Source organism: Aspergillus alliaceus (assembly GCF_009176365.1).
Source record: "Aspergillus alliaceus strain CBS 536.65 unplaced genomic scaffold BDW43scaffold_18, whole genome shotgun sequence".
Lineage (NCBI taxonomy): Eukaryota > Fungi > Ascomycota > Eurotiomycetes > Eurotiales > Aspergillaceae > Aspergillus > Aspergillus alliaceus.
This window is the reverse complement of record NW_022474701.1, coordinates 228,166-254,662: the sequence shown is the minus strand read 5'-3', so window position 1 is coordinate 254,662 and position 26,497 is coordinate 228,166. Positions and strand designations below refer to the sequence as shown.

General features: G+C 46.9%; 10 protein-coding genes across 10 annotated transcripts; 3 read left to right on the top strand and 7 right to left on the bottom strand.

Annotated features, from left to right (window-relative positions):
• Positions 1-1,281: 1,281 nt before the first annotated feature.
• On the bottom strand, positions 1,282-2,423 carry BDW43DRAFT_318980 (uncharacterized protein; the record flags this gene model as incomplete). The annotated part of the gene is made up of 3 exons (XM_032048802.1): positions 1,282-1,612; positions 1,670-2,037; positions 2,340-2,423. 3 exons carry the CDS (start codon positions 2,421-2,423, stop codon positions 1,282-1,284), a joined length of 783 nt encoding a protein of 260 aa, XP_031900987.1.
• Positions 2,424-3,247: 824 nt separating this feature from the next.
• On the bottom strand, positions 3,248-5,086 carry BDW43DRAFT_274437 (GNAT family N-acetyltransferase). Its single transcript, XM_032041726.1, has 4 exons — positions 5,026-5,086; positions 4,792-4,950; positions 4,070-4,725; positions 3,248-3,962 (listed from the first exon to the last, which is right to left on the bottom strand). Exons 3-4 carry the CDS (start codon positions 4,482-4,484, stop codon positions 3,697-3,699), a joined length of 681 nt encoding a protein of 226 aa, XP_031900986.1. The 5' UTR covers positions 4,485-4,725; positions 4,792-4,950; positions 5,026-5,086; the 3' UTR covers positions 3,248-3,696.
• A 747-nt stretch (positions 5,087-5,833) lies between these two features.
• BDW43DRAFT_318978 (glycoside hydrolase family 43 protein) lies at positions 5,834-7,961 on the top strand (the record flags this gene model as incomplete). The annotated part of the gene is made up of 4 exons (XM_032048801.1): positions 5,834-6,232; positions 6,296-6,752; positions 6,812-6,985; positions 7,044-7,961. The coding sequence occupies 4 exons, from the start codon at positions 5,834-5,836 to the stop codon at positions 7,592-7,594; spliced, it is 1,581 nt and encodes a 526-aa protein (XP_031900985.1). The 3' UTR covers positions 7,595-7,961.
• Positions 7,962-10,059: 2,098 nt separating this feature from the next.
• Positions 10,060-12,076, bottom strand: BDW43DRAFT_274429 (fungal specific transcription factor domain-containing protein). The gene is made up of 3 exons (XM_032041725.1): positions 11,743-12,076; positions 11,607-11,688; positions 10,060-11,543 (listed from the first exon to the last, which is right to left on the bottom strand). Exons 2-3 carry the CDS (start codon positions 11,649-11,651, stop codon positions 10,215-10,217), a joined length of 1,374 nt encoding a protein of 457 aa, XP_031900984.1. The 5' UTR covers positions 11,652-11,688; positions 11,743-12,076; the 3' UTR covers positions 10,060-10,214.
• A 368-nt stretch (positions 12,077-12,444) lies between these two features.
• BDW43DRAFT_310504 (NAD(P)-binding protein) lies at positions 12,445-13,574 on the top strand (the record flags this gene model as incomplete). The annotated part of the gene is made up of 4 exons (XM_032046952.1): positions 12,445-12,549; positions 12,609-12,853; positions 12,916-13,265; positions 13,324-13,574. The coding sequence occupies 4 exons, from the start codon at positions 12,445-12,447 to the stop codon at positions 13,572-13,574; spliced, it is 951 nt and encodes a 316-aa protein (XP_031900983.1).
• Positions 13,575-16,034: 2,460 nt separating this feature from the next.
• On the top strand, positions 16,035-18,998 carry BDW43DRAFT_274426 (glycosyltransferase). Its single transcript, XM_032041724.1, has 6 exons — positions 16,035-16,199; positions 16,261-16,936; positions 16,994-17,151; positions 17,199-17,913; positions 17,966-18,549; positions 18,599-18,998. Exons 1-6 carry the CDS (start codon positions 16,091-16,093, stop codon positions 18,799-18,801), a joined length of 2,445 nt encoding a protein of 814 aa, XP_031900982.1. The 5' UTR covers positions 16,035-16,090; the 3' UTR covers positions 18,802-18,998.
• BDW43DRAFT_310502 (aldo/keto reductase family protein) lies at positions 18,994-20,129 on the bottom strand (the record flags this gene model as incomplete). The annotated part of the gene is made up of 2 exons (XM_032046951.1): positions 18,994-19,654; positions 19,768-20,129. The coding sequence occupies 2 exons, from the start codon at positions 20,127-20,129 to the stop codon at positions 18,994-18,996; spliced, it is 1,023 nt and encodes a 340-aa protein (XP_031900981.1).
• Positions 20,130-20,689: 560 nt separating this feature from the next.
• On the bottom strand, positions 20,690-21,876 carry BDW43DRAFT_274417 (DUF3425 domain-containing protein). Its single transcript, XM_032041723.1, has 2 exons — positions 21,704-21,876; positions 20,690-21,600 (listed from the first exon to the last, which is right to left on the bottom strand). The coding sequence occupies exons 1-2, from the start codon at positions 21,849-21,851 to the stop codon at positions 20,885-20,887; spliced, it is 864 nt and encodes a 287-aa protein (XP_031900980.1). The 5' UTR covers positions 21,852-21,876; the 3' UTR covers positions 20,690-20,884.
• Positions 21,877-22,089: 213 nt separating this feature from the next.
• BDW43DRAFT_274416 (pectate lyase) lies at positions 22,090-23,620 on the bottom strand. The gene is made up of 2 exons (XM_032041722.1): positions 22,735-23,620; positions 22,090-22,683 (listed from the first exon to the last, which is right to left on the bottom strand). Exons 1-2 carry the CDS (start codon positions 23,060-23,062, stop codon positions 22,283-22,285), a joined length of 729 nt encoding a protein of 242 aa, XP_031900979.1. The 5' UTR covers positions 23,063-23,620; the 3' UTR covers positions 22,090-22,282.
• A 2,202-nt stretch (positions 23,621-25,822) lies between these two features.
• Positions 25,823-26,485, bottom strand: BDW43DRAFT_310499 (ankyrin repeat domain-containing protein; the record flags this gene model as incomplete). Its single annotated transcript, XM_032046950.1, has 1 exon — positions 25,823-26,485. A coding segment is annotated over one exon (663 nt), but the record flags the coding sequence as incomplete, so codon positions are not given.
• Between the last annotated feature and the right edge of the window lie 12 nt (positions 26,486-26,497).

Below are 26,497 nucleotides of genomic sequence, written 5' to 3'. Positions count from 1 at the left end.
TTCTCTCCCCGATGGGATAATATCAGGAAGAACAGGGAGTAATTTTTCTATATTTGTAATTGTAACCATGAATCCTAAACGTCCAGTCTACTTACTCTACCATTGTGGACCGTAACTCGGTGGGGCACGTGATCAGATCGGTATCCAGTCACGAACGAAAACATTAAAGACAATAGAACAGGTATTATTATGATTATTGTGGCTAATTGTTATTTCGGAATGATTACCATGTGGGCAGTCGCCTTCGTTTGCTCCGATTACCGTGCATAACGGAAGAAAGGCAGAAAGGAGAAGCGAGAAAACGACGGCTAATTAATCATCATTCCTAAGGCTGTGTGACACGTGCTAGTTGACGAAGCCTCCCTCTGCTTCACATGATCTCCCCCAGCATAGTCTCAGAAGCTTCAATCCCAAAGGATAAGAATGTGAACAATCGGGGCTGATCCCTCTTTTCCCTTTTACTCGCCATAGAGGCGGAACCCACAATCACATGTGAAGACGGGATACTGAGATCCACCACACTCTCCCAAAAAAGCATCATCTTGAGCTCCGACAATAATCACAATCATTTCAATTGATTCTTCCGTCCAACTTCCCCGGCTTTTTCCCCGTGTGACCCACGAAAATTCCGGGCGGGCGAAGTTGGCGAACCTCCGTCGGGAACTCCACCCTGTTTTACCCTTCCCCTTTTCCCAGCTGAGAGGGAAGAACGAGAGTGGGAAAGGCAAATAGTAAAGAAAGAGAAGAGCAGGGGTGGAAAGGGAGGGTTGTCTTGGTAAGGTTGACTTGCTTTGACAATTCTACACCACCCATTATTCTTCGAAGATATATACACACATATATACACACATATATACACACATATATACATATATATATATATATATATATATATATTGAATACCATGAAATTTCCTAGTATCGCAGGCACCTGGCATATATGACTGGTGAATTGACCACTTGCGGTAGTACGTGGATTGTTGACTACTATGGTAAATCAGGACACATATAAATGACCTCATGATTCCCACCTAGATAGGCCGTTGAGATAGTTTGATAGGATCGTATATCTGATCGTTTTGATATCGCTTAATACGAATATCTTACAAGCTATTCTACAATGTATAAACCCACCATCCGCATGGAACGCAAAGCACCGCGCCATGTTGCACATAGTGTCCCTACCATCTACCTTGAGGGAGGCTAAATCATCTGGAGAGAAGGGAAAAACAGACAGAGGGGGAAGAATATCTACTTTTGCAATCCGTCGTTTAGGTACACTTATACGTGTGATATGGAAGACATAGGGGTTATAGGGGCAAGACTCATACCCATGTTCTCTCGTTGGAGCGCTTCCTCAAAGGTTGCCGAGGACGTATCATGGTGGTTCGAAGTATCGAAGGTGGACTGATGGGATTTCAACCGTCGCCATCGAGGCACGCAGCATTCGACCTGGTCTAGAAGTGGCCGCAGGGTCGCGGCAGACGAGGCAATCAGTGCGACGCCGACTTCAATATAAGACCAGCATATGATACCGGTATGGTAGAAAAGATTCTTCGGATCAGTGAGGTCGTGAACGTAGCAGATCCTCGCTATTGTGGCAAAGCAGGCACTATGATGAAAAGGCAAACCCATAAGCATGTTCCTTACCGAGGACTGGGTTTCTTACCATGAGCCAAGTGCAAGAATGACCGCCACGTAGGATTTGACGTAACAGGGTAAGTGTAGGCTACGAACGAGGAGGATGGGCAGCAATCCAAGGGTCGTATCGCTAAACGCGGTAATGGCCGAATGCACGTACGCAGCCTTGATGAGGCCCATTCCGTTGCAACTGCCACCATGGTTGATTGCTTGATTCCAGAACCAAGACGGCGGTTGACACTGGACGAGAATGAAGACAAAGATGAAAATAGTTAGACAGGTTAAAAGCGCGAAAATGCCATAAATGATCCATCTATGATACCGCTCAATGCAGAACCGTAAGAGAAATAGCCCCACGGCGAATTTGACCGCAGTGGTTGCAGCCACGTAGCATGACTCGTAAAGGAACAGAAGCTGGACACTAAGATAAGCCTCACTCCAAGATATACGGGCGCATTTCTCCTACCTTCAAGCCTTTGAGAAGGACCTCTGGTGACATATCCATCCAACAGCGCCCGAAACTCCCAGTCCGAACACCTTCAACCAAAGCACTGGCTGATACAATGAAAAACACCTTGAAAGTGAGAGGATCAGCCTATTTGAACTTTTGACTAACACTTCAAAATCAGGCAAGTTACCAGGGCTCCGGCCGATAGGCCGTCATCAATCCCAAAGCACCTTTTCATTCGTAGACGCACGTAGCATCGTAGAGTTACGATCCCCACAGCAAGGACGAGAAACGATATAACGACTCCGAGAAGCTGCGCAGCCTTGGCAATCATTGATGGCAAATCTCATTAGTACCACTCGCATTGAGTGGGGGGAAATTAAAATTCAAGTTTAAAGTCCGGGTTCGTTTGATTAACAAACGCTCTGCTCGTCTGCGTGGGCTTTTATACATTGGTGGCACAGTCACAAATGGTATGCTAATTCCAAGAAAAGAATTAGGATGCTAGAATAAACGCATAAATCAGCCACTGACCCGACGAGTAAACTCATCAGCATTTGCCACAGTCATAGATCAATCAAGCTTTATCATCGCCATGAAAACCCAATACCACTCCAGATAAAAGGGCCAATCGACTGCACATCGACCCAAGGATCTGGACCCAAACATCGCCCGTTGACCAACAACTTAGATTGGCGCAAAGCTCCTGCAAGTATTTTCCGGAAACCACTGTTCGATCTGTCAAACACAATGCCAGCTACTGATTGGCCCGATCCGTGGGAATCAGTCATAGCTTAGGAACCCCTTTGACAGATGGTTACCCCGGCATGTGCAGACATAAGCAAGAGCTCGAGCTCTCTTAACCCCACCCTTATTAGAGTAGTTCCTCAGTGGGGTAAGGGAACTTGGATATCGATATTTGTGAACCTCGCATCTCTCAGGGAATAGGTCCTGTACCTGGACTGGTGGAACACCATCACCACCTACTAAGCTTGTCTGCTCATATAAACTACACCCAGAAACCTGTAAGGCATCAAACGTCATATTGAAGAGAATCAAGGCCATTAGGGCTGCTATAGTATGCCATGACATTGGCTACACGTTATCTGTTAAAGGTCACGAGACGGTCCACGCTTGTGTGATGGTAAGGTGGGTATCATCATGGGTGTCTGATACCTCTGTAATACCTCCTTATGAAGTATACCAAAATCAGAACTACTAACAAACTCTTCGTCTACCGATAAACTATATGCCACTACAAAGCGCGTGGCCCGCCGTGGATATTTTGCTGTATGATTGTTCTAGCCCCTTGAGCTCACCTCTCCTAGAGAACAAGCGTTGGTCTCCTCGGAGCTATAGTGACAAGCCATTTATACAATGATGACTGATGATCTCGTAAGCGGAGACTCCCTTCAAGTTGAGAGGTGTTTTCCGTGGCTCCCTTCCCGCAAACCATGGATTATATTGAGGAGGTAAAAGAACACCATCGTATCTTCAGGTCTGCCTGGAATATTTTTCAGGACCAATAAATTTGTCGCAAAAACCAGCGACCGTTTTTTGCGCTCAATCAGGTTCTCATCTATCACTCTCCAACAATCACAACAAGCTTAACTAGTCTGATCTGGGTGAGCCACTGGATCTCTGATCATAATGTAATACCTCCCCTTGTTACTTCCTCCCAACGGCTCAAAATCCAGAACGATTTCCTCCACTAATTTCCACCCATGCTTTTGGTACAGTGGATACCCTACTTCCGATGCTTCAAGGTACATCCGCGCATTCAGAGTGTCGGCTTTTTGAAGGGCCCATTTCAATAGTTGAGTTCCAACTCCTTTGCCCTGCTGCTCGGGGTCTGTGGCCAAGTAATCCAGTACTACGTATACTCTTTAGCCTTTCCCATTCAGAGAGACTAGATTGGGGCATAGAAAAGAATTTTTTTTTTTTAAAAAAAAAAAAAAAAAAAAAAAAGAAGGTACACACCAATGTCATCCTTTTCCAGATATTTCTCCCTCATAGCCTTCAGCATATTTAAAAAGGAGGCGTAGACGCGCTGGTTTATTCCCTCCGGCGTATATTTCTCTGGTTCAGCTACCATCCTACCTGCATCTTCCGAGAGCTTGATGAATGAATGGGATTTTTGCTGAAGATGAAGAGGAATGATCAATCGCATGGAGGCGAGGGTCTGGCCTGTCTCCGAGTCGGTTCCAACTAAGACATGGTATTTGGGATCTACAAATTTCTCAAACGATCGTATATATTTCAATGTGCACAGGGCTGAAAACTCCACGTTCTCAAACGCATTTTGGTAAAACACACTGGGAGAGAAACTGAGGGCGTTGATACGCACTAGTTCCGGGCTGTCGGATTCGTTTGCGTAGCGGATTTGGAGGGACATGTTGTTTTTCGATCTTTGGCTTCGAATGAGATTCAATAGAACGTTGCGGTGGGATTGCGATCTTAAAGGATTCGGCAACTCCCGCGTGGGGGTGATATCGGACTAGTGGTGCATATAGCGTATTTCTAGGTGCTATTTACTCCGTACGTTAGCCGGAAATCTAATGGCTTGTTCTAGATATTCACAAGGAATCGCGATCCTAAGCTTGTAGCTTAGCCTCAAGTCGATCGGACACCGGTGTCTTCGACCCATATTAGCCAATCTGGTTAAAGATAATATCGTTATCTATACAACACAACAGACATACTATGCTCAGGGTTATCGGAGTAGATGCGTCGGGCTCCTAAGCCGAATACCGTAGTAATCCGAGAGTGAGCGTTAGAGCGATGGTGCGGAGTAAATCTCGTGATTCCATAGTCATATAATACGCCTCAGTGCACTTTGCAAAAAGCAATTGGGTCCCGTACTTCAGCGGGTTATTAGTTTTGTCCGATTAATTTCCCGGCCATGATCTTCGGGCGAACAGGGAGTGATGCCTCACTCAGGTAAAAGCATTCTTGCGAACCGCCTCGATTTTTTTTTTTTTTTTTTTTTTTTTTTTTCTCAATACTCTCAGCCCTGGACGCTCAGATCCACGGTTGTATTTTCTAACATCTGGAGATCATTAGTCCGAGATGTTATCTTCTAGACATGTAACCGAAAAAGGAAGGAAACTGTAGGTGGTACTCCACACCCTTGGCATATTTCTCTTATAGTTCAAAGAGTAAGTCGAAAAAAGCCTCGTGCCTGTTCGAAAATAGTCTTTTGCAAATCAGTTGGAACGATGCGGTTGATTATTTGGAAGAGGCCACGCTCTTAATATGCGTGACGAACTTCTGGTCCAAACTCCAAAGTGACCTTGTGGTTCGCGTCGGTGGAATAGAAATGGCCGTTGACGATTCCGGTAGAACATATAAAGGTTACGGAAAGGCCCCTAATCCCTCTCGAACAAGAGTACATGAATGACGGGAGATATATACTTTCACCGAACCCATTGGGGGAGATAAGATAAGCAGGAACAGTTTTGAGTCTCCTACTGATTTGGTTACTGTACTGTACATACGACTTCTCCGTATGCAAACAGGCGGGGTACTCGTTGAATCCTGGAAGAGCTTCCCCTCTAGCTTAAGGATCGCGTTGTTTTCTTTGAGCAAGTCCCTCCCATTCTTAAGCCAGAGACCGAGGAACATTTATCCACCAATCCCAGTGTCTCGCTCATGATGTTGGGACGGGCTATAAATACTAGCTCGCCGCAGTCAACCTAGTCTCATGCCTTTTTCGGTAGGAAAGCCTATTATACTCTTGTCGTCATGTACAACAATCCCATTCTTCCTGGGTTTAACCCTGACCCCTCTATCATCCGTGTGAACAATGACTTTTTCCTCGTGACGTCTTCCTTTGAATATTTCCCAGCTAGCCCAATATACCATAGCCGCGACCTGATAGACTGGACCCTGGTCGGCCACGCACTAACCAGGCGCAGTCAAATACACATCCAGACCCCCGAGCCCGGCGGTGGAGTTTGGGCGACCACCCTGCGATATCATGACGGTGTCTACTACATCATTGCTGCCAGTTTCGAGCGCTATCGCCCGCAGGACGACGACAGGGTTTGGCCAAGGGGCTTCTATGTGAAAACCGAGAACATCTGGGATTCGGACTCTTGGTCGGACCCGATATTTTTCGATCAGGTTGGATTTGATCAGGATGTAATTCTCGCGGCACATTCTTATACGAACGTCGCTATTGTAAACTGACACCAATCTCTTAAGTTATTCTGGGACGATGACGGCACTGCCTACCTTTCGTCGACGTATCGCAAATTGAACCGCACACCCGGTGCGAATTTGAAAGACTTCGCTATCCATATAGTCACCATCGATCTCCCCAGCGGTGCTTCCACTTCCGAGCCGAAGCTTATCCGCGAATCCACCTCTGGCGTCGCAGAGGGGTCGCACATCTTCAAACGGGGAAAATATTACTACCTCTTCACCGCTGAAGGCGGCACGGAAAGCGGACATTGCGAATGGGTGAGTCGCAGTGCGACGGGCCCATTTGGTCCATGGGATGTCGGTCCAAATAACCCACTCTGGAGAAATGGAGTCACCGACGAAGTGCAAAATACCGGTCATGCGGATTTGGTAGAAGATGCGCGGGGAAGATGGTGGGCTGTTTTGCTGGGTGTTCGACCTGTGAAAAGGGATGGGTACTGGGAAGAGTCGGTCTTCGGTGAGTTTGTTTGGGTGTTTCCGCTATGGAATGGTGCAGTATCAACTTACTGTCAAAAGGACGTGAAACCTTCCTCATACCCGTCGAATGGAGGGACGATTGGCCAATCTTCAACGGGGGCAAGAAGATCTCGCTTCAATGCGAGAGCCCGCACCTCTACGAGTATCAACCTCCAGCATCATGGAGAGACGACTTTTCAAGCCCTGACTTACAGCTAGGCTGGTACCGCAAGAGTAGGTCTCCAATGACTCCCCGCCTACACATACCGAAGTTAAAATCCTATATCTCTAGATACACCCGTCAGAACCGACTATTCGCTCACGGAACGACCGAACCATCTCCGTCTGCATGGTGGGCCATACAATCTTTCTGTCCCCACCTGTCCAACCCTACTTCTCAGAAAGCAAACGCACCGCTACTGTACTTGGGAGACACGCCTATCATTCCTTCCGAACTCAGCACATACAGAAGCCGGAACCGTTGTTTGGTGGAACTACTTCACCTACAGCAGTCTAGGGATCCGACTCTCCCCTACAAAGGAAGGTGCACGGGTTGTGCGATTTCGACCGGCAGAAGGAAAGGTCATTGATCGAGAACTTCAAAGTGTGGAATCGGATATTGTACTTATCATTGAATGCGGTAATCAGTACAGGTTTGGATTTCAAGAAGTGGGTGGTGACGATGTCAAAACCCAATGGATAGGTGAGGTAAAGAACAGCACGATGACCCAGTCACCGCCAGTTGGTGCACCCTTCACGGGGATGCTGCTCGGGTTATATGCTTTTGGAGAGCGTCAGCGTTGCTTAGCTCCAGCGGACTTTGCATATGCTGAGTTTAGATGATCGGATTGTTTATGCGGTGTCTGCTAGGTCTCCTGTAGTCTGGAGGATTGTGACCCTACTTCGATAACACTACCTCGAATTCATCCTTAGTCGCGGTTTAGCGTAAAGGCGAACTGGTATGTTTCTGGAATCAGCGCTACAGGTGCGAGGAGCCCTCCCGGCGAGCTTAAATGCCGTTCAATAGTAACAAATTCGGAAAAAACATTGCTCGCAACGGAACGCAGATTTGGCAGATTGCCCATGAGTCCCTGCGCGAGCTGCATATAACTAGTCGAACTGGTCAACTGCGACGTGAGTCTCTGCAATACAGTAAGCTTGAAGAGCCTTATCCATAGATAAGCTGGGCCTACCTGGACTTTTCCATCGAAGACAGTGGGCGAAGAATCACCAACTATAAGTTCCGCTGGCTGGGGCATATTGGTCGCCTTCGTGAGTGCATCAACTGCGATCCTTTCCATTTCGGAACAGAAGTCCAACATACGCCCTACATCAAAGTCTTCATGGTGTTGGGCCTCGGTCAGGAACTTGACAAAATTACTAATATCAGTGGCGGTTCCGACCACCCACCGCCTTCCGCCGGTGGGTGGTCGGCAGCCTAAAGGAATTTTCAGCCTAAAGGAAGAATATGAAGCAATTCGTATTATCACCACTAAACGCCTGTAGAATCAATAAAATAAAGTTGATCACCCGATTCCTCTACCAATCCTGTATCTGAAGCTGTAGTTTAATTTTCTATAAAAGGCGCTGGCGGGAGATGACTGTACACCTTGAAATATACCTTATCAGCTGCTTTCTTATTCTTTTCATTATTTTTGGCCTTCCTGTCCGCAATAGACCGATTCACATTCTTTACACGCAGTATGCCACTATCACTAAGGCGTTAAACCTCTCTCTTAGTCTTTTTATAACTTCAGGATGCCTGCGCGGCCTTAATTTACTTAAAAGTTAAATTCATGACAGCAAGCTGTTCAGATTAAAGCTTTTACTGATAAAATAAGCGGTCAAGATAGCACTCAATATAAAAATTATCTGGTATATTATTATTTAAAAGCTTAAATAGCTTCTTCTAATTCTTTTCAACTTGCTAAGCGCTTTTTGGAGATATATTCTCAAGACTTAAAGAGAGAGAATATAGAGGCGGCATAGTCTCTCTATATACATATAGATTAGGTGCAGAGATCTCTAGTAAAGATAATAAAGTATTCTGAATAGCTTCAATAATTAAGAATCTATCTGAAGGAAAGATACCGCATTCTTTAAAGAAGTTATGAATAAGACATGGATTAAAAGTCTTCTTATATACAGCAACAATATCACATAGAAAATTTACTTTATCTCCCGGAACTCCATACCACTGTGCAATGAGATTATTTACACTGTGAAAATATATTTTATATATAAGAAAAGGCTTTCTATCAAGCGGCTGACAGAGATATATTGTATAAGACCGGAAATAAAAGGGAAGAATCTTATATATCTCACAGAGTTAAAGAAATTCAACTATTTTATAAGTTATATAGCTGTCAAAAATAAATATATATTTTTCTCCCTTTTTTATATAATCTTTAGTCTTCTCATAGAATTTTTAAAGCCATTCAAGCGCGATTTTATTGTTTATATAGCCTTTATCAGTGACTGCGGTATAGTAATCGGGAATCGCTTTATTATACCAGGCCTCCATAAATTTCTTTCCTTTAAAAATAAAGAGCGAAGTCATAATCCAGCTATCTACAGCAATATACTCAACTGCAGTAATATTATCTGCATACTCAGCTTCAGGAAAATTAGGAACTCTTTCTTTTATATCAAGAACTTTTTAAGACTTTCCACTACCTGATTAAAAGCCGCATTCATCAAAATTATACATAAAATAAGCAGGGACATTTTTAAGTAAGTTAGTAAGCTAATTATACCAGAACTAAAGCTGTCCAATATCCTCTACATCTAAGCACTTCTTCTCCTTTAGCCTTTGAATTACCAGGCTTAATTTAAGGTCAGGAGAAAGGCTTTTAGTAAAGTGATATACCCATAATTAGCTGACACTCTGTATAGGATTATCTTGCTGTATAGCAAGGTTTACCCACTCTAAAAGCAATGATATAGTCACCGGAAGATGGATATCACACATTATAGCAATCTATTACCTTAAGGCAGTCTCCTGATACTGATTTAGCGCTTTATTTGGTGCAGTTCAAGCTGTACAAGACTTTCTTCTATTATAGATACAGCCGTGGAGTGTGTGATAAGGAATCCTGAATTCTCGCGCAATCTTTGCGATATTAGAATTTTTTTCAAGACAGGCAGCTTCAACGGCCTCATCTACACATAAACCAGAAATTTTAGACGTTTTGGGCATTTTTTATGGTTTGTATAGCTTTAAAATGGGAGGAAATTGATTATCTTCCTTTAGGCTGAAAATTCCTTTAGGCTGCCGACCACCCACCGGCGGAAGGCGGTGGGTGGTCGGAACCGCCACTGATATGTCTCAAATGCGATCGTGCCCGCACATCGGTGGGGTTTCTAAGCAGGATTGCTAACAGCGCAATACAAGCAGATAGAGGATAGCACAAGACCTGCCTATGAACAATTTAGCACAGCACCACATGAGGAACTTGTATCCCTACCAGAGTGCTCCTGGCAGCTGGGGGGGTAGGTGTTGCAGCAGGCGGATCGTCTCGTAAGCTGTGCTCGTCTGAGTGAGTGCCGAAGAAACGCACTGTGGAAGTAAGGTGATATCATCTCCTGGCTTGAGACGCGCGACAAAACTGTGTATTACATCAATAGCGTGGTAATATGCAAAGTGCAAAGAAATAATAGGTTCCTTTAGCGGCGCAACAGCTGACCAAACAGTGTGGCCCGGCTGCATCTCCGAAGGAATCGTCTTCTTCCATTCTTCAAGCTGGTGGTCCAGCTCCATGGCTGCTCCCAGGAGCTGGGTAACAGTCATCTTAGCGCTCTTTTCAGAATATAGTCGACTTTGAATATTGGATTGAATCATGGCTAGCTCGGTGCGTATTCGAAAGACGATGGCTTCCACACGACTTCCCGAGATGGCAATCTTTCCAGGAACACCTAGCGAACCTGAACTTGCATAGTCAAGGCCGAGGTCATCGTTGCTGTAAACCGACGGCAGCCCAGTCTTGATGGACATATCTTGGTCAAGTATATAGGCAATCCAAAGCGCCCGCCTGTGACGCTCAGCTCTGACCGGGTCCATATCTGTATAGAAGGTCTCCCTATGAAATCCGAGGGTTAATGATATCCTTGCAGCTGTGGATATTAGAAGTGATGTTGTTCGCAAATCAGTCGATCCGTGCGTGAATAGAGCCATGGCAAGAAGGGTTTCCAGAGCCAAGATATCTGTGCCCCGAGAAACAAGTACGGAAAACAAGCTGAAAGAATTCTTGAAAAAGTGCCACGATAAATCGATCATTTCATTATAAGAGCCCTTGGCTGTTTTGGACCGGATTGCGATCGCTGCTGCGGAGTTCAACATACCCCAGCGCGTAAGGCTCTCGCAAGTGGAAGCAGCATCACTTATATCCTGCTCATCCAGAAGGGCTATTAGCATAGAAGGATTGAACAACGGCCATGAGCAATTAAAGTCATCGAAAGCAATTCCAAAAAGTGATTTGAGATGGGCCTTTTGCGCAAGGCCCGTGAATTTGTTAAGGACAAAAGGGCCGCGGGAGATTTGGAGCTTCAGGCTCTTCACACTATTTTCGTCGGGAAATAATGCAGAAAGCTTGTCTCTCAGAATCATCATATTCTCATCAAATAATCCATTCGATGTCATCATTTGCGTCTCACATATCTGCTCGATCATCTGATCTGCCGCGAGGTGTCTTGTTCCTTTAGTAGACGAACCAGAACACGTAGCTCCTTCTGCCGTGCTCTTCAAGGGTGGCGCTTCCCGACATCCTGGCATAGAATGTGTTGGACTAAGTGCCTTAATGTTCGTCACATACCAGTTACTATTGTTCCGAATACGTTTTGTCTCCTAGACTCTTACCTGGCCCGGGACTTGAGACGAACGACGTAAAGAGCGCTCCATCATTGCAATTCTTCTCTCAAGACGCTCCACGTACGTTTTCCTGTCAGAGAGCTTAGTGAGGAGATTAGAACAGTACTTGGATTTGTCTACCCACGTTTTCCCTTTACCCCGTCTCCTTACCTCCGAATACTTGCAATCAAGAGCCTGGCTCACACAAGGGGAACAACTTGGAATATTCCCATCACATCGCCTCTTCCTCACCTGACACTGCTGACAAGCCTTCCAGGAAGTGTTAGACTGTGTACTGGGGCGTTAAGGAGCCTTACCTTGGTAACTCTCTTCCTGTCTTGCTCCTTTAGAGCCAAACCTCCTGTGCCGGAAGAGGCTTCCATTTCTCGAAATCCCAAGGAATGTAAGCTGATGCGATTATGTGACACACCAAGGCTAAGGTAATTAAATTACTAGAACCCCAGGCGGGTCAATTCGTCATAGATGATGTCAAGTCAAGGAGCATTCCGTACTACTAATTCGGGTTGATTGATAAGTTATTGGTGATCTGTGGCCAAAAGGTTCCGCTTAGTCAGGCCTTGATTGAAGCGGATGCAATTTGCATCCGGTAGATTTGAAAGCACACCAATTTATCTCTATGCGAGAAGGACAAATTGCAGATTGTTGTTTTGATCTCTTATAAACATGTCTCTGGAGGCTCTTCTATTTGTTTCCGTTCCGGGTTGCTCTGTACCGCTCCTGGAATATTTAATGGCACACTTCCTTTTGGACTATTGTCTGTCCCAAGTCGGATATTTCAAACTTCCTTACCTACAATTTCAAAATAGTGAGCATACCGCGTACAATCATGGTCAAAGTAGCTGTTGCTGGAGGCACCGGAGGCCTGGGGCGAACCATCATCGAGGCCATTCTCTCAACCAAAAAGCATGAAGTCTACATACTCTCAAGAAGGGTAATTTATTCCTCTGCTTGGCAACGAGATATCAGTAGGCATGGCTAACTGTAGCACAGTCCAATCCTGCTATCGCTGCAGAGCTTGGAGTAACCGTCGTCAGTGTTGATTACTTTGACACCGGCGCTTTTGTCAAGGCTCTCGAGGACCATCAGATACATACAATCATCTCGACTTTGTCAGCTTTGTCAATGACAACCACGGACGGTCCGTCTCCAGAGTTGGAGCTCATAAAGGCTGCTGATATATCAAAAACGACCAAGCGAATAATTTCGAATAGCTGGGGTATCCCTTATACTGAGGAGTTAGTCTGACCATTTTTTCTTATCAATATCCTGTGCGGGCCTCCTCTCATCCGTTCACTAGACATATGAAAGATCACCCTTTGGCCGTTCCCAAACTCCAGGCCATTCAAGCCCTCAAGGATGCCAAAGACCTTGAGGGATGCGCCATTTCAAATGGATATTTTCTCGACTACTACGGCATGCCAAAAGTTAAGTCGCACATGCTACCAGCGACTAATGTCGTTGACATTGCCAATGATGCGGCTGGAATCCCCGGTACTGGAAACGACCCGGTGGTATTCACTCACACCTTGGACGTTGCTAAATATGTCGCGGCAGCCCTAGAATTGGACAAGTGGGATCTACAAATGTTCATCATTGGAGACAAGGTTACATTCAATGAGATGGTCGACATCGCTCAGAATGCAAAGGGTATGTGAAGACTGGTTGTTCTTCGCTAACAGTTGTACGGCTAACAGGCTATGTGCAGGCACCAAGTTCAACGTCTCCTACGACAGCATCGAAAAGCTTAGGAGTGGTAAAGTCACTGAGCTCCCCGCTCATTTGCCAGTCTATCAGTTCTTTCCGAAGAATATGCTTCAAGGTTTCTTCTCTACCTTTGGCCTTTGGTTTATCGCAGGGCTCTTTGATTTGAAGCCTGCCAAGACCCTGAACCAGATTTTCCCAGAGATTAAGCCCAGAACAGTCCGGGATGTTGTAGAAGCCGGTTGGAAGCGGTGATACTCATTCACATAGCAGAGGATGAAAGGTTACTGAAACCCGGGAATGGGATGATACTGTCAAATAATGAGATTGAATAGCAAACAAAGACTAGAATATAGTGATTGACAGCATTGAATAAAATCGATGCACCGGAATATAGTTCGAGATTGGGCCTGTGCTTTCCATCTTGCAGATCAAGTACTGCCCAGAGGGATCTGTTATTACTACCTTGCTACAATACGTAGTTGGATGGAAGATGAGCTCTCTAGCTGCTAGTACAATACTTGTGGAGTGACTTGTACTACTCTTCTTAGGCCGCGTTGAAGACCTGTATTAACGTCTCCATGAGTATCTCGTTATTCTGTCCCTTTCTTCTTCGCTTTTCACAGCTGTCTCTTTAGAATCCAATCTAATCCTGGTCGTCAACTGTCATTGTCGCAGTTTAAACTTAAGCTGCTAACTTAATCTCAATTTCCCCATCTTACGATGGCCGCCAGTATTGAGGGTAATCAGGAAAGCATACATCCAAATCATTTCTACCGTTCTAGGAGACAAACTATCTTAGAGGCTAGCAAGCTCTGGGGCAAAAGATTCACAATCTGGGAGGAAAGTACCAAACACATTGAACGTGCTGGATTTGTGAATGGGGTCCAGACTGGTTAGAAATGTCCGATGAATGGGTATGTTAGTTGCATCGCTCACTCCACAGAGCTTTACTCATCTGGCCCTTCAATATCTAGGTGGAGTTCAGACCCCAAACTACACGAACTCGTGAGTACTATAGTGCTCCTGTTTCCTCATTCCAGCACTTTATAGTATAGGGCCTTTGGAATCAGTACCGGCCTCATGGAGGAGTAGAAGGGTTTGGGCTACGTCTACCCACTTCCACCGTGAAATTGCCGTACAAGAAAGCCCAGATATTTTTGTAACAATGCGCAGCTGCCTCTCAGAGGTCAAAACAGAAATCCATGCTCATTTGCCTGTAACAGTTATTCTAGGTCGGAAACCTGTCGCTGCTACTACCTTATACGGAAACAGAAGACTATGTTCTACAACCAGCAACCCGACTATATTCTGCCCTTTGTCGAGTGACAGATGGGTCAGTAGCACATATGACTATACGGATGGCTGTATACTGGTCTTACAAATCTACACTTCACTTGGCGTATTGCTACAGCTACAGCACGAGTACCCTCCAACCATTGACCAGGCATGATCCCGGGAGGAGGATCCGGTCAGATGTCCCCTTCTGTGCAACTCAAGTAGGATATGCGTCTCATCATCCTTGGGAATGTGCAAACCTACGCCATCCCTGTGGTAACGCAGAGCCACATATGGATCCCAATTATTTCCCACAGCGGTTGCCTTGAAACCACTATTACAAAAGATAGCCTCTCAAATATACAAACATTGCTTATTTGGCCTTTAGCCGCGTAAGGCATCTTCAAGCAGGATTTGTGCATGCGCAATTAGACCTACCGCGAGACCCTAAGGGATTGACGGCCAGTTATGTCCAGGGCAAACAGATCATCATTATATCCTTCTATTAGGCCCCATTCCGTATGTTGTTTAACTTCTTGTTTTCGTCATGTTCTTTGGGCTTCAACAAACCACTCGACAACGTTATCTGCCAGGGTATCTCTTGTAGGGCATAATTATCTTCGATATTGACATGATGGATCATATGCTCGAGGTAGACGATTGAGAGGAATACAAAAATAGTGTCACCTAGGACCCAGTCGCACATCCATGTTCTAAGGTTGACAAGGAAGCTATCTAGGTGGAGACTCGCCTCGGAACGAATACGACCGCTACTTTGATGAGAAATGGCTTACTCAGTTAAAGCAATGAATACGAGTACCTTGGAAAAGTGTTCAGAAGCCTAGCCTGTTGTATAGATCTTAAGCCAACTAGGAATACCGGCATAGTTGAACTCGACCATCGGGACTCTGACATCGACTTGCCATGAAGCCGAAGCTAATGTCACTCAAACTATCTAAACTACTAGTACTTTGGATTGTTCATTTCTTCGAGAAAGGTCCGCCCCACAAGTACTAGCAACTATTTCAACGCTAGTAGCCCTCGTTCCTGAGAGAGTCAAACTTCTAAATAAGATTCCTATGCCAAGTCATTAATCTCGCGGATGCGACCGAAAGAAGAGGTGAGGATGAATTGCCCTTGCTCACTATAGGGAAAGGATCATCATAAGTTCATGACAGGAAAGGAATGGCACTAGTGAATTCCAAGTAGGACTTTACTACAGGTTGTTCTAAAGGATGTCTAAGAATAACCAAAGTGAGAAACTCGTTGATCGACAAGTTTCTTATTTTTAAGCTGGATCCACTTGCGCTATATTATTGGCCAGGTCAGGCTAGAAGGTCTTCTAGATTAGGCTCCTTCCAGTAGCGAACACGAGTACGATCAGGCTACTCCCTTTTCATGCAACGAGTCTTTTCCCCTCTGGACTGGATATTTAACTGCATATCCTTCAAAGCCATGGTTCCAATCCATCACTCCTTGACATTCTCCCCAGAATGACTTCCAAAGCTCGTCCAAGGTCCATGTCGGATTCCCTCCCGGAAGTTGTGGACACTCCGCCGCCTTACACATTGATCGCAGAAAGTGGATCCAGCGTCGTCCAAGGTACTATACACTGGTTTCTAACAATTATACTGGCAAAGAAAAATACATGCTAACTAGTCAGATGACGGTCGTATCGATGTGGACCTAGACTCTCCTGCAGCCAGAACTGCCCTCAAATTTATCCCGAAGCCAAGCGAAGATGACTTCATTAGCCCACCAGCCTACTCGGGGCCGGTGCGATGCGATATCAAACTCAACATTGTCATTCACGTCGTCGGAAGTCGGGGCGATGTTCAGCCATTCATTGCGCTAGGTAATGAGTTGCAGAAGCATGGCCATCGAGTCCGGTTAGCGACGCATGATGTGTTTGATTCCTTCGTTAGAGAGTCGGGTCTCGAGTTCTATCCGATAGGCGGCGATCCCGCGGAACTAATGGCATTCATGGTTAAGAATCCAGGTCTTATTCCGAGTATGAAGAGCCTGAAAGCGGGGGAGATAACACGGAAACGAGTGATGGTTAGAGAGATGCTGGAAGGGTGCTGGAGGTCTTGTATCCAGGATGATCCCACCACCCAAGCCCCGTTCGTAGCCGACGCTATCATCGCGAACCCTCCCAGCTTCGCACATGTTCACTGTGCCCAGGCCTTGGGAGTACCTTTACATTTGATGTTTACCATGCCGTGGAGCTCAACATCGGACTACCCTCATCCGCTGGCCAACCTGAAATATTCTGGAACAAACGCGAGCTTTGCAAATGCTGTCTCATATGGTGTTGTTGAGTGGATGACCTGGCAAGGGTGAGCTTGATCATCCATACATGCTGTGTTGGAGTCTAACTTGATTGTCCTTCCTAGTCTTGGCGATGTGATCAATAACTGGAGGGAAACTATCGACCTCGAACGAGTTCCTGTTACCGAAGGGCCAAATCTTGTGCAGACTCTCAAAGTGCCTTTTACGTATTGCTGGTCTCCGGCTTTAGTACCCAAGCCCAAAGATTGGCCATCATACATTGGTACATTTTTTTCATCCCTCTCCTATCGAGCAATACTAAGTGTCTAGATGTCTGCGGCTTCTTCTTCCGTGAACTGCCGATCTACAGTCCCTCATATGAACTAGGCACATTCCTTCGAAACGGCCCTCCCCCAATATATATCGGCTTTGGCAGCATCGTCATCGACGATCCTCCCAGGCTCACCGCGATCCTTGAAGAAGCCGTCCGAGCTGTTGGAGTTCGTGCGATTATCTCAAGAGGGTGGAGTAAACTCGGTGGGTCTTCATCAAAAGACATTATGTATCTCGGCGACTGCCCCCATGAGTGGCTTTTCCAACAAGTATCGGCTGTGGTACATCATGGTGGCGCTGGGACAACGGCATGCGGCTTACGATTCGGGAAGCCCACAACAATTGTTCCCTTCTTCGGAGACCAGCCCTTCTGGGGTAGAATGATCGCTGCGTCAGGGGCTGGCGCTGAGCCTATTCCACAAAAGTCCTTAACAGCCGAGAATCTCGCCGAGGCAATCCGATACTGTCTCACCCCTCAAGCCAGGGCAGCCGCCGAAGACATTGCCATAAGGATGCAATCCGAATCAGGTGTGAAAATGGCGGTCGAGTCGTTCCATCGAAACCTTCCACTGGATCGCATGCGCTGCCAGATCCTCCCCGATCAGCCTGCGTCGTGGGTATATAAAAAATCGGCCAAACCTATCTACCTATCCAAACTAGCCGGACAAATTCTCTTGGACCACATGCGCATTGAGCCAAGGAGCCTTCAGCAGTATGTTATCGCTTTTCCCTACCTATTCTTTCCATGAAGACTGACGTCATAGACATGAGATTCGTCCGATTGTAATAATCAATCGCCGCTACGATCCAATCACAAGCACGACTTCAGCGACAATCGGTTATGGCACTGACATGCTAAAAGCTACATCGGATATGTTCATCAAACCGTACCAAGAGATAAAAGGCCGTGAACGATCCACCGCTTCATCTCCAGCGGCGAGGGACGTCGAGGGTCTACTTTCAAGGGTCGACTCGCAGACAACAACTGCTAGTGGTAAGTCCAAAATGGACTGGGATGCCACGGGAGCGGCGATAGGTGCCAGTGCTACGGGATTTGGCAAGTTCATGAAGTATATGTACAAAGGAATGCTTGTCGATATTCCGCTGGCCACCACGGAGGGCCTCCGAGCCGTACCGCGATTATATGGTGAAGAAGTTGAAGACTATGCCATCCGCGACTGGAAAAGCGGTGCTATTGCGGGGGGGAAAAACTTCGGTCAAGGAATGTTTGAAGGCCTAACGGATATATTCACGCAGACCCACAAGGGTGCCAAGGAAGAAGGTGCAATGGGGATGGCTAAAGGGTTTCTTAAAGGAACAGTTAGCATCAGCACCAAAGTACCATCAGGTGAGTTGGGCTCGCTCACAACATTGAATCCCGCTAACACGCGCAACAGCTGCAATAGGTCTCGTGGCATATCCAGCCCAAGGAATCAGCAAAAGCCTACACACCGTGATAAAGTCGAAGACGAGGAAGCAGATCGTCAAAGCGCGGCTTCAGGAAGGCCAATATATGGCGCGAAAAGTCCCGAGGCCTGAAGTTGACCCTGCCTTGGTAATGCAAATCTTTGACACTCTCAAGAACCCGAACACATATTAGCCTCTTTGAGGCATTTATTGAACGACAAGTACATCATCATTCAGCGTCGCATATGTACTGAGCATCTAAGAGCTGCACGTTTGAAGCGTCCACATCTAGCATTCAAAGATAATACCCGGTTAACTTGGTTTACCATTTACAGCGATCAATTACCATTAGATAAATTCTCAATAGATAACTACAGCATGAGGGCTAATGGAAATACTTCGGAACGACCCCCTTAACCCGTAACCAAGCTGCATCCAGCGCCTCCACCATTTCCTCGGGCAAGGGCCCCTTCTCCATATCGGTCAGATTCTGCTCCAACTGCGCAGCACTGCTAGCCCCAACAATAATAGCATCCCCCTTCTCCCTCCCCATCCCACTATGATGAGACAACCACCGAAAAGCACACTCTGCCTCCGTCAAGCCCAGTTTCTTCGCCACCGGCCGAATAACATCCAGGGCATCAAAGTAAAACTCATTCCAATAGCGCCCCCGATGGAGATTCCCCTGCCACCTCTTCGGATCAAACCGAGAACCGGGCTCATGCTCCTCATCCGACATATCCCTCCGATACCGCGAGGTCAAAAAGCCCCCCGCCAAAGGCTGGAACGCATAAAGCGCAATATCATAGTATCGAAGACAAGGAAGCAACTCAGGCTCAATAGCCCGGTGAATAGCCGAGTAAATACCCTGATAAACAGAGGGCTTGATCCAACCGTTCTTTTCACAGATCTCACAGATCTGCGCAACCTCCCACGACATATAATTACTGATCCCCAACCGATTAAAGTATCCCTCCTTGTAGAGCTCATTGACCTCGCGAAGAGTCTCCTCAAACGGAGTATTCCGGTCTGGGCCATGTAAATACCTATCGCAAACCAACACCCGTTAACAAACACCCACACAGCTACCCCATCTTCCACAAAGACAAAAAAGAAAGAAAGGAAGGAAGGAAGGAAAATAAAAAGAGAGAAAACAAACCACATATCAACCTTCCTCGTCCCCAACGCCTCTAAACTCTCCATCATCCCCCTCCTCAAATCCTTTGCCGTATGCCTATATGCTAACGCACTCATGCCCCCCATATTCTTTCCAGCGCTGGGATACAGCTTCGTCTCCATCACTAGCCCGCGCTCGGCCCAATGTACCTTCGCCAGAGTCTCCTCGGTTGAACCTGCGCCATATAATCTCGCCGAATCGACCTCTTTATGGCCGTGTGCTTGGAATACGTCAAGGATAGCGGCTGCGTCTTCAATGGTCGAGACACGGACGCCTTCCACACCGGCTTTGCCGAAGGTCATGGAGCCGAAGACGGCGGGGAGGGCGCTTTTGGGGAATGGCATTTTGGGCTTAGCAGCTGTGGGTGTGCGATTATGTCTAGTGATGTATATGGTTTGTTGATTTGGGAGGATAAGGAGGGTTTTATATTGGAACCAGGTGGATTGTGGGATGTGTGGTGGTATGGATTGGGGGATTTGAATGAGACTATAGATAGGCGACAGAGCATGCTCTGGGATGACAGGATTTATTTCCGATAAGCGAAGTTATCTCCGCTGAGACCACTGTTCTTTGGGTATACTGGGATCAGTTATGGTTGTTGATCAGGGCTGTTGTCATTGTATGTGTGTTTAGGGTAGGACTGAGCATTCGTGGATCATGCCCGATCGTCTTGATCAATTCGACAGGATCCATGAATGCCTTATCTTAAGTAGACCGAGCCCTCAGATTTCGCGATTTAGAAATTGTCAAGTAGAGCGAAGATAACGAGATATAGGCCTTTCAACACAGCAACTGACTCAAACTGCACTGAAAAAAATGGATACCGTCCATGGCAATACCATACAAAGCGGAAAAAGACCGGCCAAGCCCCACTACGCACGATTCCATTGGTGGTCCAAAATTAAAGTGGTCTTAGCGCGTAAGCAAGGTGCATTATCGCCGGGAATAAAGGTCAAAATGATCTCAATGCCGATCTTAAAATTCAAGTGAACCATATTTCTAATCATCCTTCCTAAAAATAATGTAAAATATCCCAAAACACCACCGCCAAAGTTAATACAGAAAAAAAAAGAAAAAAAAAATAGGTACAGAATGAATGTTATAGATATCTAAAAATCAACTTCTCCCCCCTCAACGCCCGCCACCGATTCGTGGAAACTAAAAGATCCCGACATCCCCACAGTACCCACGGCCACTTCCGGATAAACGCCTCGCTGACCTCCCAACTGTTCAGATCCTGGGGATCCCCCCAGACTAACAGCCCGCAGCTTTCTGTGCTCATATCCCAGAACCCCATGATATCGACACAGAGCTGCTCGTCGTCGAAGGTTTCGCCAGCGCGGATGAGGTTGTCGCGCATGTGCGGGTGCGGGAAGAAGTCGAGCCAGGGGTGGTGGGGGATGGATTGTTGGGTGGGGGTGGGGCGGAGTGTGGGCGGTAGGGAGGTAGGGAGGACGTAGCCCGGGCGGAGGGTGGTGAAGGGGGAGATGGCGTCGTCATGCATCCATCCCTTATCCTGGTACAGACCGAGAGTGGACATGATCGAGGCGAAGGCACGGAAGACGTTGACTTTGGAGAGAGTGAGGAGGTGGTCGGAGGTGGGCGAGCCGAGGACGTAGCTTTGGTAGGCGGTTTTGCTAAAGAGGTCAAGGAGGTGTTCGGTTTGTTCGACGGAGGGGCATTTGCGGGCGTGGATGAGGGTTGTGGTGGTGGGTGGTGATTGGGATGAGAATGAGGAGGGCGCTGTGGTGGAGTTGGAGTCTGTATCTTCTCTTTTGATGGTCAAGCCGAGCTTTTCGGTTCGTTTACGTTGGCCTGTGTGTGTTCTTGTCAGTATGTTTATCTGTATGGTTGCTATATATTTAAACTGTAGGGTGGGATGGAGTCTGCGGTAAGTGAGGATTTAGTGGGAACGCACGATAAGCTCTCTGGTTTATTCGGTTCTGTCTCCGTCGTCGTTCCTTTGCGTCCGTTAAACCCGACCAGTCATCCGGGCCCTTTTTTAATATCCTAACTGGAATAGGTTGATCGAAATCGCGCTTAGAGGGTTCGGTCGCGGAAGCCATTGTTGGGGTGGATGCTCGGGGAGGAGCCATGGAGTGTAAGTAAGTAGTAGTACAGGATACTAAGTCGACGGTCTTATGTATTTTGCTGACGGACATTGTCTGGGTCGGAGTTAAGCCTGGTGGGGTTTTCCTGCGGTTCCCCGTTCCCGTATGGTTATTACCGATATCCCGTACGGCTACTAGTTGGATTGTACCATTGTATCTAGCTTGATTTATCTGCAATCTGCACATTGAGATATCTTGATCCCAATCCAGCTCTGATAGCCCCTAAGGCTAATCAGAGAAGGGTTCAATTATTTTCTTTGCGTCCTAGGTACGTACAAAAGGCAGTGAAGTCCACCTTGATTTTGACTGCCTACAGGGAGGCAAATAGTAGTACAAGAAAAGTTCCCAAGTTATCCAACTTCCCCTCAGGTACAAGGAGCACGCGTTTAGCAGGAAGGCAGAGGGTCGGTGTAGATGCAAGCGTCGCTGGGGCCAGAGCCCTTCTCGGTGGGCTCACCGGAGCCCTCGTTACCCTCGTAGGTCTTGCAGATTTCCTTGACGGAGGAAGCACAGGTGTCCTTGATGGTAGCAGAGTCACCGTAGTTCTCGTTGACACCGGCGAGGATCTTTCCGTTGTAGGCCTTGACGTTGGAAATGGTGACAGACCGCTGGGACTGGGTCTTGCAGTTACCGCAGGAGCGGAAGAGCTTGCCGAAGTCGGAGACGGTGAAGCCATCGATGGTAACATCACCAGCGGCGTTGTGCTGGATAACCTTGTCTTCGGCACCTTGGGCACCACCACCGATGACCTTGTAGGGGCCCTTACCCTTCTTGAAGGTGAGAGCATCTGCAACACAAGTCAGTTTCCGTTCCAATCGAAGACAACCCTAGCACATACCCTCGCAGACAGCCTCCCACCAGACGTTCTCGATAGTGCAAGCACCCTGGCAGTGGACACCCTCGATCTGGTCCTTGCCGATGATGGCATTCTTGAGGGTGGCACCCTCACCGAGGCTGAAGACAGCATCACTGTCACCACCTTCGCTCTGGCCAGTGCAGGAGACGCCACGGCCGTAAGTCTTCAAACCACCATCGAAGGTCTCGCCAGCGGCAATCTCACGGGTCGCCTTGAAAGTCTCGGAACCGGCGGACTGGGGAATAGGGAACTCGCTGGCAGCTAGTGCCATGGAGGTGAGGAGAGAAACAAGGACAGCCTTGGGAAGCATTGTGAACGATTGAAGAAGTTGGTTGGTGAAAAGATTAGTATCACTCTCAGAGCGTCTTAAAGAAAGGAAATATGAAGGGAAAGGAAGGATAGCTTTTGGCCTGTTCAATCTCAAGGCTCATCGTCCTACGTTTGCCATGGCTTTATACCCCAGTGCATCTACTGTGTTCGCCGCGTGTAAACAACCCCCTGGTCGAGTCATTGGAGGAATATAGAGATCCTTGGCACGTTTCAATAATTCCTCACTCTTGCTCGACTCCAAACCAGAAGCGGTATTTCGGAATCAAACTGAAACGGAAAACCGACATTTCGGCTCGATAAGAATATTCCGAAGTTTTCCCAAAGACTTGATCGTAGCTGGGTCCTTCGGAAAGGGCAAGCCAGTGCCGATTATCAAGACTAGGAACGGACACGGACCCCAGGCTAATATTTAACTGTTTCACTACCCAACAATGCCAAGGGTATAGTGTCGAGCCACCTTGCCGTCTCCGCCATGTCTTGGCATTAAAATATGGGTTATAGTAGTTGAAGCTTGCGTGATATACAGCTTTCTGCAAACACACTGTCTCTGATGAGCGGCAAATAACCCTTTTCATTTGGATGGGCCCACATCAGGCCTGCACACTAGGAATTTACCCATTCCATTGCCCCAAACCCCAGAGCTTAGGGTTAGCATCGTGGCGCAGCAAATCGTCCGACAGGCCAAGACATATGGAAAGTGACCCGCGGATACTCCACGCGGATCTAGTATGTGAGACTAACCAACCAGGATGTCCTTTCTCAACGTCGAGAGTCGTAGTTCTTCCTGGTAATACAGGGTATGGTTGACCAGGTCAAGCCTACAAGCAATCAGTCAGAGAGCGTATTCGAGTCTTGCAATATAAAAGAAGGCATAGTCTATATCAAAGTCGAAGGCGCTCATTCGTCGCGTCATGATACATAATTGGAGGAAATACGGCTCCCGTCCCATTGCGATCGGCAGCAACCTTCCATTTAGTTTCCTCCTTTGGGAAGTTGAATTGCAAGTCACACCCTTTCCGTTCCAGCAATGGACCACTAATGCAACAGATGCTAATTTCTCTCTGGCTGAGCTAAAGACCAAGAGTCATGTCCTGCAGGACCTGGAACTTTGCTTAATCACGACGTTTGCATGCTATTTTGACAGCGGCGCATGTACCGCCTGTCCATAACTGTGTGCGCTCAACCAGGAAGTATTTGCCATTCCGTTAATATGGAAAGATCGGGGCTTGGGTACCGTTGTAGGCATGACGGATTTCACCGTGCTGAACAAATCCCCTGAGTTTACGGGGCCATGGTATCCCATTTCATTGTTGTTGCTGGCTCGTTTTAGACATAAGTTCAAATCCATGCATTTGCATCAGGTCGTGGCGTCGGAGAGTAGACCCCGTATTCGGATCAGTAGCTAGGTCCGAACTAGTGGAGGAGCTATCAAGGGGTCCTAAGTTTCTGCTTTTGCGGTTGGGATTCATTCAATAATTGTATCCGCCGAGGCTCCCGGAGTGTGTCGAGAGCAAGTGGGCCTTGAAGACCCAACACCGATGCAGTTAATTTAGCATTATATCCAGAGGACAAGTGTTTACTGCGCTTCACATCCTATCACAAGATATGGTATGGCGGAAAGTGTGACAAAAATAAAAAGAACGCAATGTCAAACACAGAAACATACCATCCCACATTTTCATTCAACTATCTCCGTACTATTCCTCCATCTGACGTGTCGTATCCACTTCGCAAAATAGTACCAAAGCCCGTTTGTTGTCTCAAATCAATTTTCAAGGTCAAGATCGTGTTCTCAGTCTTCTTTCTGCGCACACAAGCGAGCTAGAGTGTAATTGAGAGCATCCAATGTTGACTGATCACCATCATACACACACACACACACACACACACACAACTTATTAACGCCCGGCGGCTAAGCGGAAAGGGCAACTATCACTAATCTACTAATACATGTCCTAATATATGCCGTGTCTCCTTTGAGCCCATACATAATTACTTTTAGTATATGTCGTCTCATTTCTCTGTATCGTGGGGGGGGGGAGAGGGGGGATTCTCGTGGGTTAGTAATTTTGTTAGTAGGCTGGCTTGGAGGCGCTTCTCCAAGTGTTCAACATCCTATTTTCGGCAGCTGAAGCACGTCTACCGTCTCTGGCACGAGGTGGTTGGTGTGAGTTTGTTCGGTCAGGAGGATTGGGTGATTGGTGATTATCTACATGGTTATACCATCATATACAGACCCCAGCAATACCAGCTTCACCACAGAACACTCATCAATTGGTTCGGAGACCCACCGCCAAGCCATCAGTCAAATAAAATATTGTCCAAAAGTTGAAAATTAGACCTTGCCGTAATTGTTGTATCTATCATACTTTGCTAATGGCTCTTGTACAGTACTACGTACTACATTGGTATTATCCACATTTCCACAAAAACACCTGGCCTGGGTACTAACCGACCCCTCCGCCTGGTGATTCCTGACAGACCTGCTAAGCTGCCTCATCGCCTTTTATCTTGAATACGCTAAGCTTATCAGATCAGTTCGCTGGCGGGGACCAATACATTTTTCGGGGTCAAGCTGCTGGAAGTTTCTTAAAGAGTCCAGGTGATAAGACGAAAATTATAAATTTACTAAGCATTCCAAGCCCTCCTTTGCACAGAGATTAGAATATCAAGTAATGTAGTAGGTAGTCTGATTTCTGTTCTGATCACAGAATAATACTATGTTATGCCCAGGGTCTTTCTAGTTATATATGTAGTCCTGCGCATTGACATCGGCTCCTTTCTCTAGCAGCATCTGTACAATCTCCTTGTGGCCTTGTTCAGAAGCAGCCTGGAGAGCATTGCCATACATGCCGCCCTGCGCATGGACATCGGCTCCTTTCTCTAACAGGATCTGTACAATCTCCTTGTGGCCTTGTTTAGAAGCAGCCTGGAGAGCATTGCCGTAATCCCCGCCCTGTGCATGGACATCGGCTCCTTTCTCTAACAGTATCTGTACAATCTCCTTGTGGCCTTGTGCAGAAGCAGCCTGGAGAGCATTGCCGTAATCCCCGCCCTGTACATGGACATCGGCTCCTTTCTCTAACAGGATCTGTACAATCTCCTTGTGGCCTTCTGCAGAAGCAGCCTGGAGAGCATGACCATAACCCCCGCCCTGTGCATGGACATCAGCTCCTGTCTCTAACAGGATCTGTACAATCTCCTTGTGGCCTCCTGCAGAAGCAGCCTGGAGAGCATTGCCGTAATCCCCACCCTGTGCATTAACATTGACTTCTTTCTCTAACAGGATCTGTACAATATCCTCATAGCCTCCTGCAGAAGCAGCCTGGAGAGCATGACCATAATAACCCCCACCCTGTACATGGACATCAGCTCCTGTCTCTAACAGGATCTGTACAATCTCCTTGTGGCCTCC

What these genes read in the sequence shown, in the direction of transcription:
- BDW43DRAFT_274437 (XM_032041726.1), bottom strand. Translation starts at nt 4,484, where the DNA reads ATGTCCCTCCAAATCCGCTACGCAAACGAATCCGACAGCCCGGAACTA. An exon ending in TCTGGAAAAGGATGACATTG is followed by an intron (nt 3,963 to 4,069) that starts GTGTGTACCTTC and finishes GAGTATACGTAG; the next exon opens with TACTGGATTACTTGGCCACA.
- BDW43DRAFT_274429 (XM_032041725.1), bottom strand. Translation starts at nt 11,651, where the DNA reads ATGATGGAGCGCTCTTTACGTCGTTCGTCTCAAGTCCCGGGCCAG. An exon ending in CGTCTCAAGTCCCGGGCCAG is followed by an intron (nt 11,544 to 11,606) that starts GTAAGAGTCTAG and finishes ACGAACATTAAG; the next exon opens with GCACTTAGTCCAACACATTC.
- BDW43DRAFT_274426 (XM_032041724.1), top strand. Translation starts at nt 16,091, where the DNA reads ATGACTTCCAAAGCTCGTCCAAGGTCCATGTCGGATTCCCTCCCGGAA. An exon ending in AGATTGGCCATCATACATTG is followed by an intron (nt 17,152 to 17,198) that starts GTACATTTTTTT and finishes CTAAGTGTCTAG; the next exon opens with ATGTCTGCGGCTTCTTCTTC. An exon ending in GAGCCAAGGAGCCTTCAGCA is followed by an intron (nt 17,914 to 17,965) that starts GTATGTTATCGC and finishes CTGACGTCATAG; the next exon opens with ACATGAGATTCGTCCGATTG.
- BDW43DRAFT_274417 (XM_032041723.1), bottom strand. Translation starts at nt 21,851, where the DNA reads ATGGCTTCCGCGACCGAACCCTCTAAGCGCGATTTCGATCAACCTATT. An exon ending in AATAAACCAGAGAGCTTATC is followed by an intron (nt 21,601 to 21,703) that starts GTGCGTTCCCAC and finishes GAACACACACAG; the next exon opens with GCCAACGTAAACGAACCGAA.
- BDW43DRAFT_274416 (XM_032041722.1), bottom strand. Translation starts at nt 23,062, where the DNA reads ATGCTTCCCAAGGCTGTCCTTGTTTCTCTCCTCACCTCCATGGCACTA. An exon ending in GTGGGAGGCTGTCTGCGAGG is followed by an intron (nt 22,684 to 22,734) that starts GTATGTGCTAGG and finishes CTTGTGTTGCAG; the next exon opens with ATGCTCTCACCTTCAAGAAG.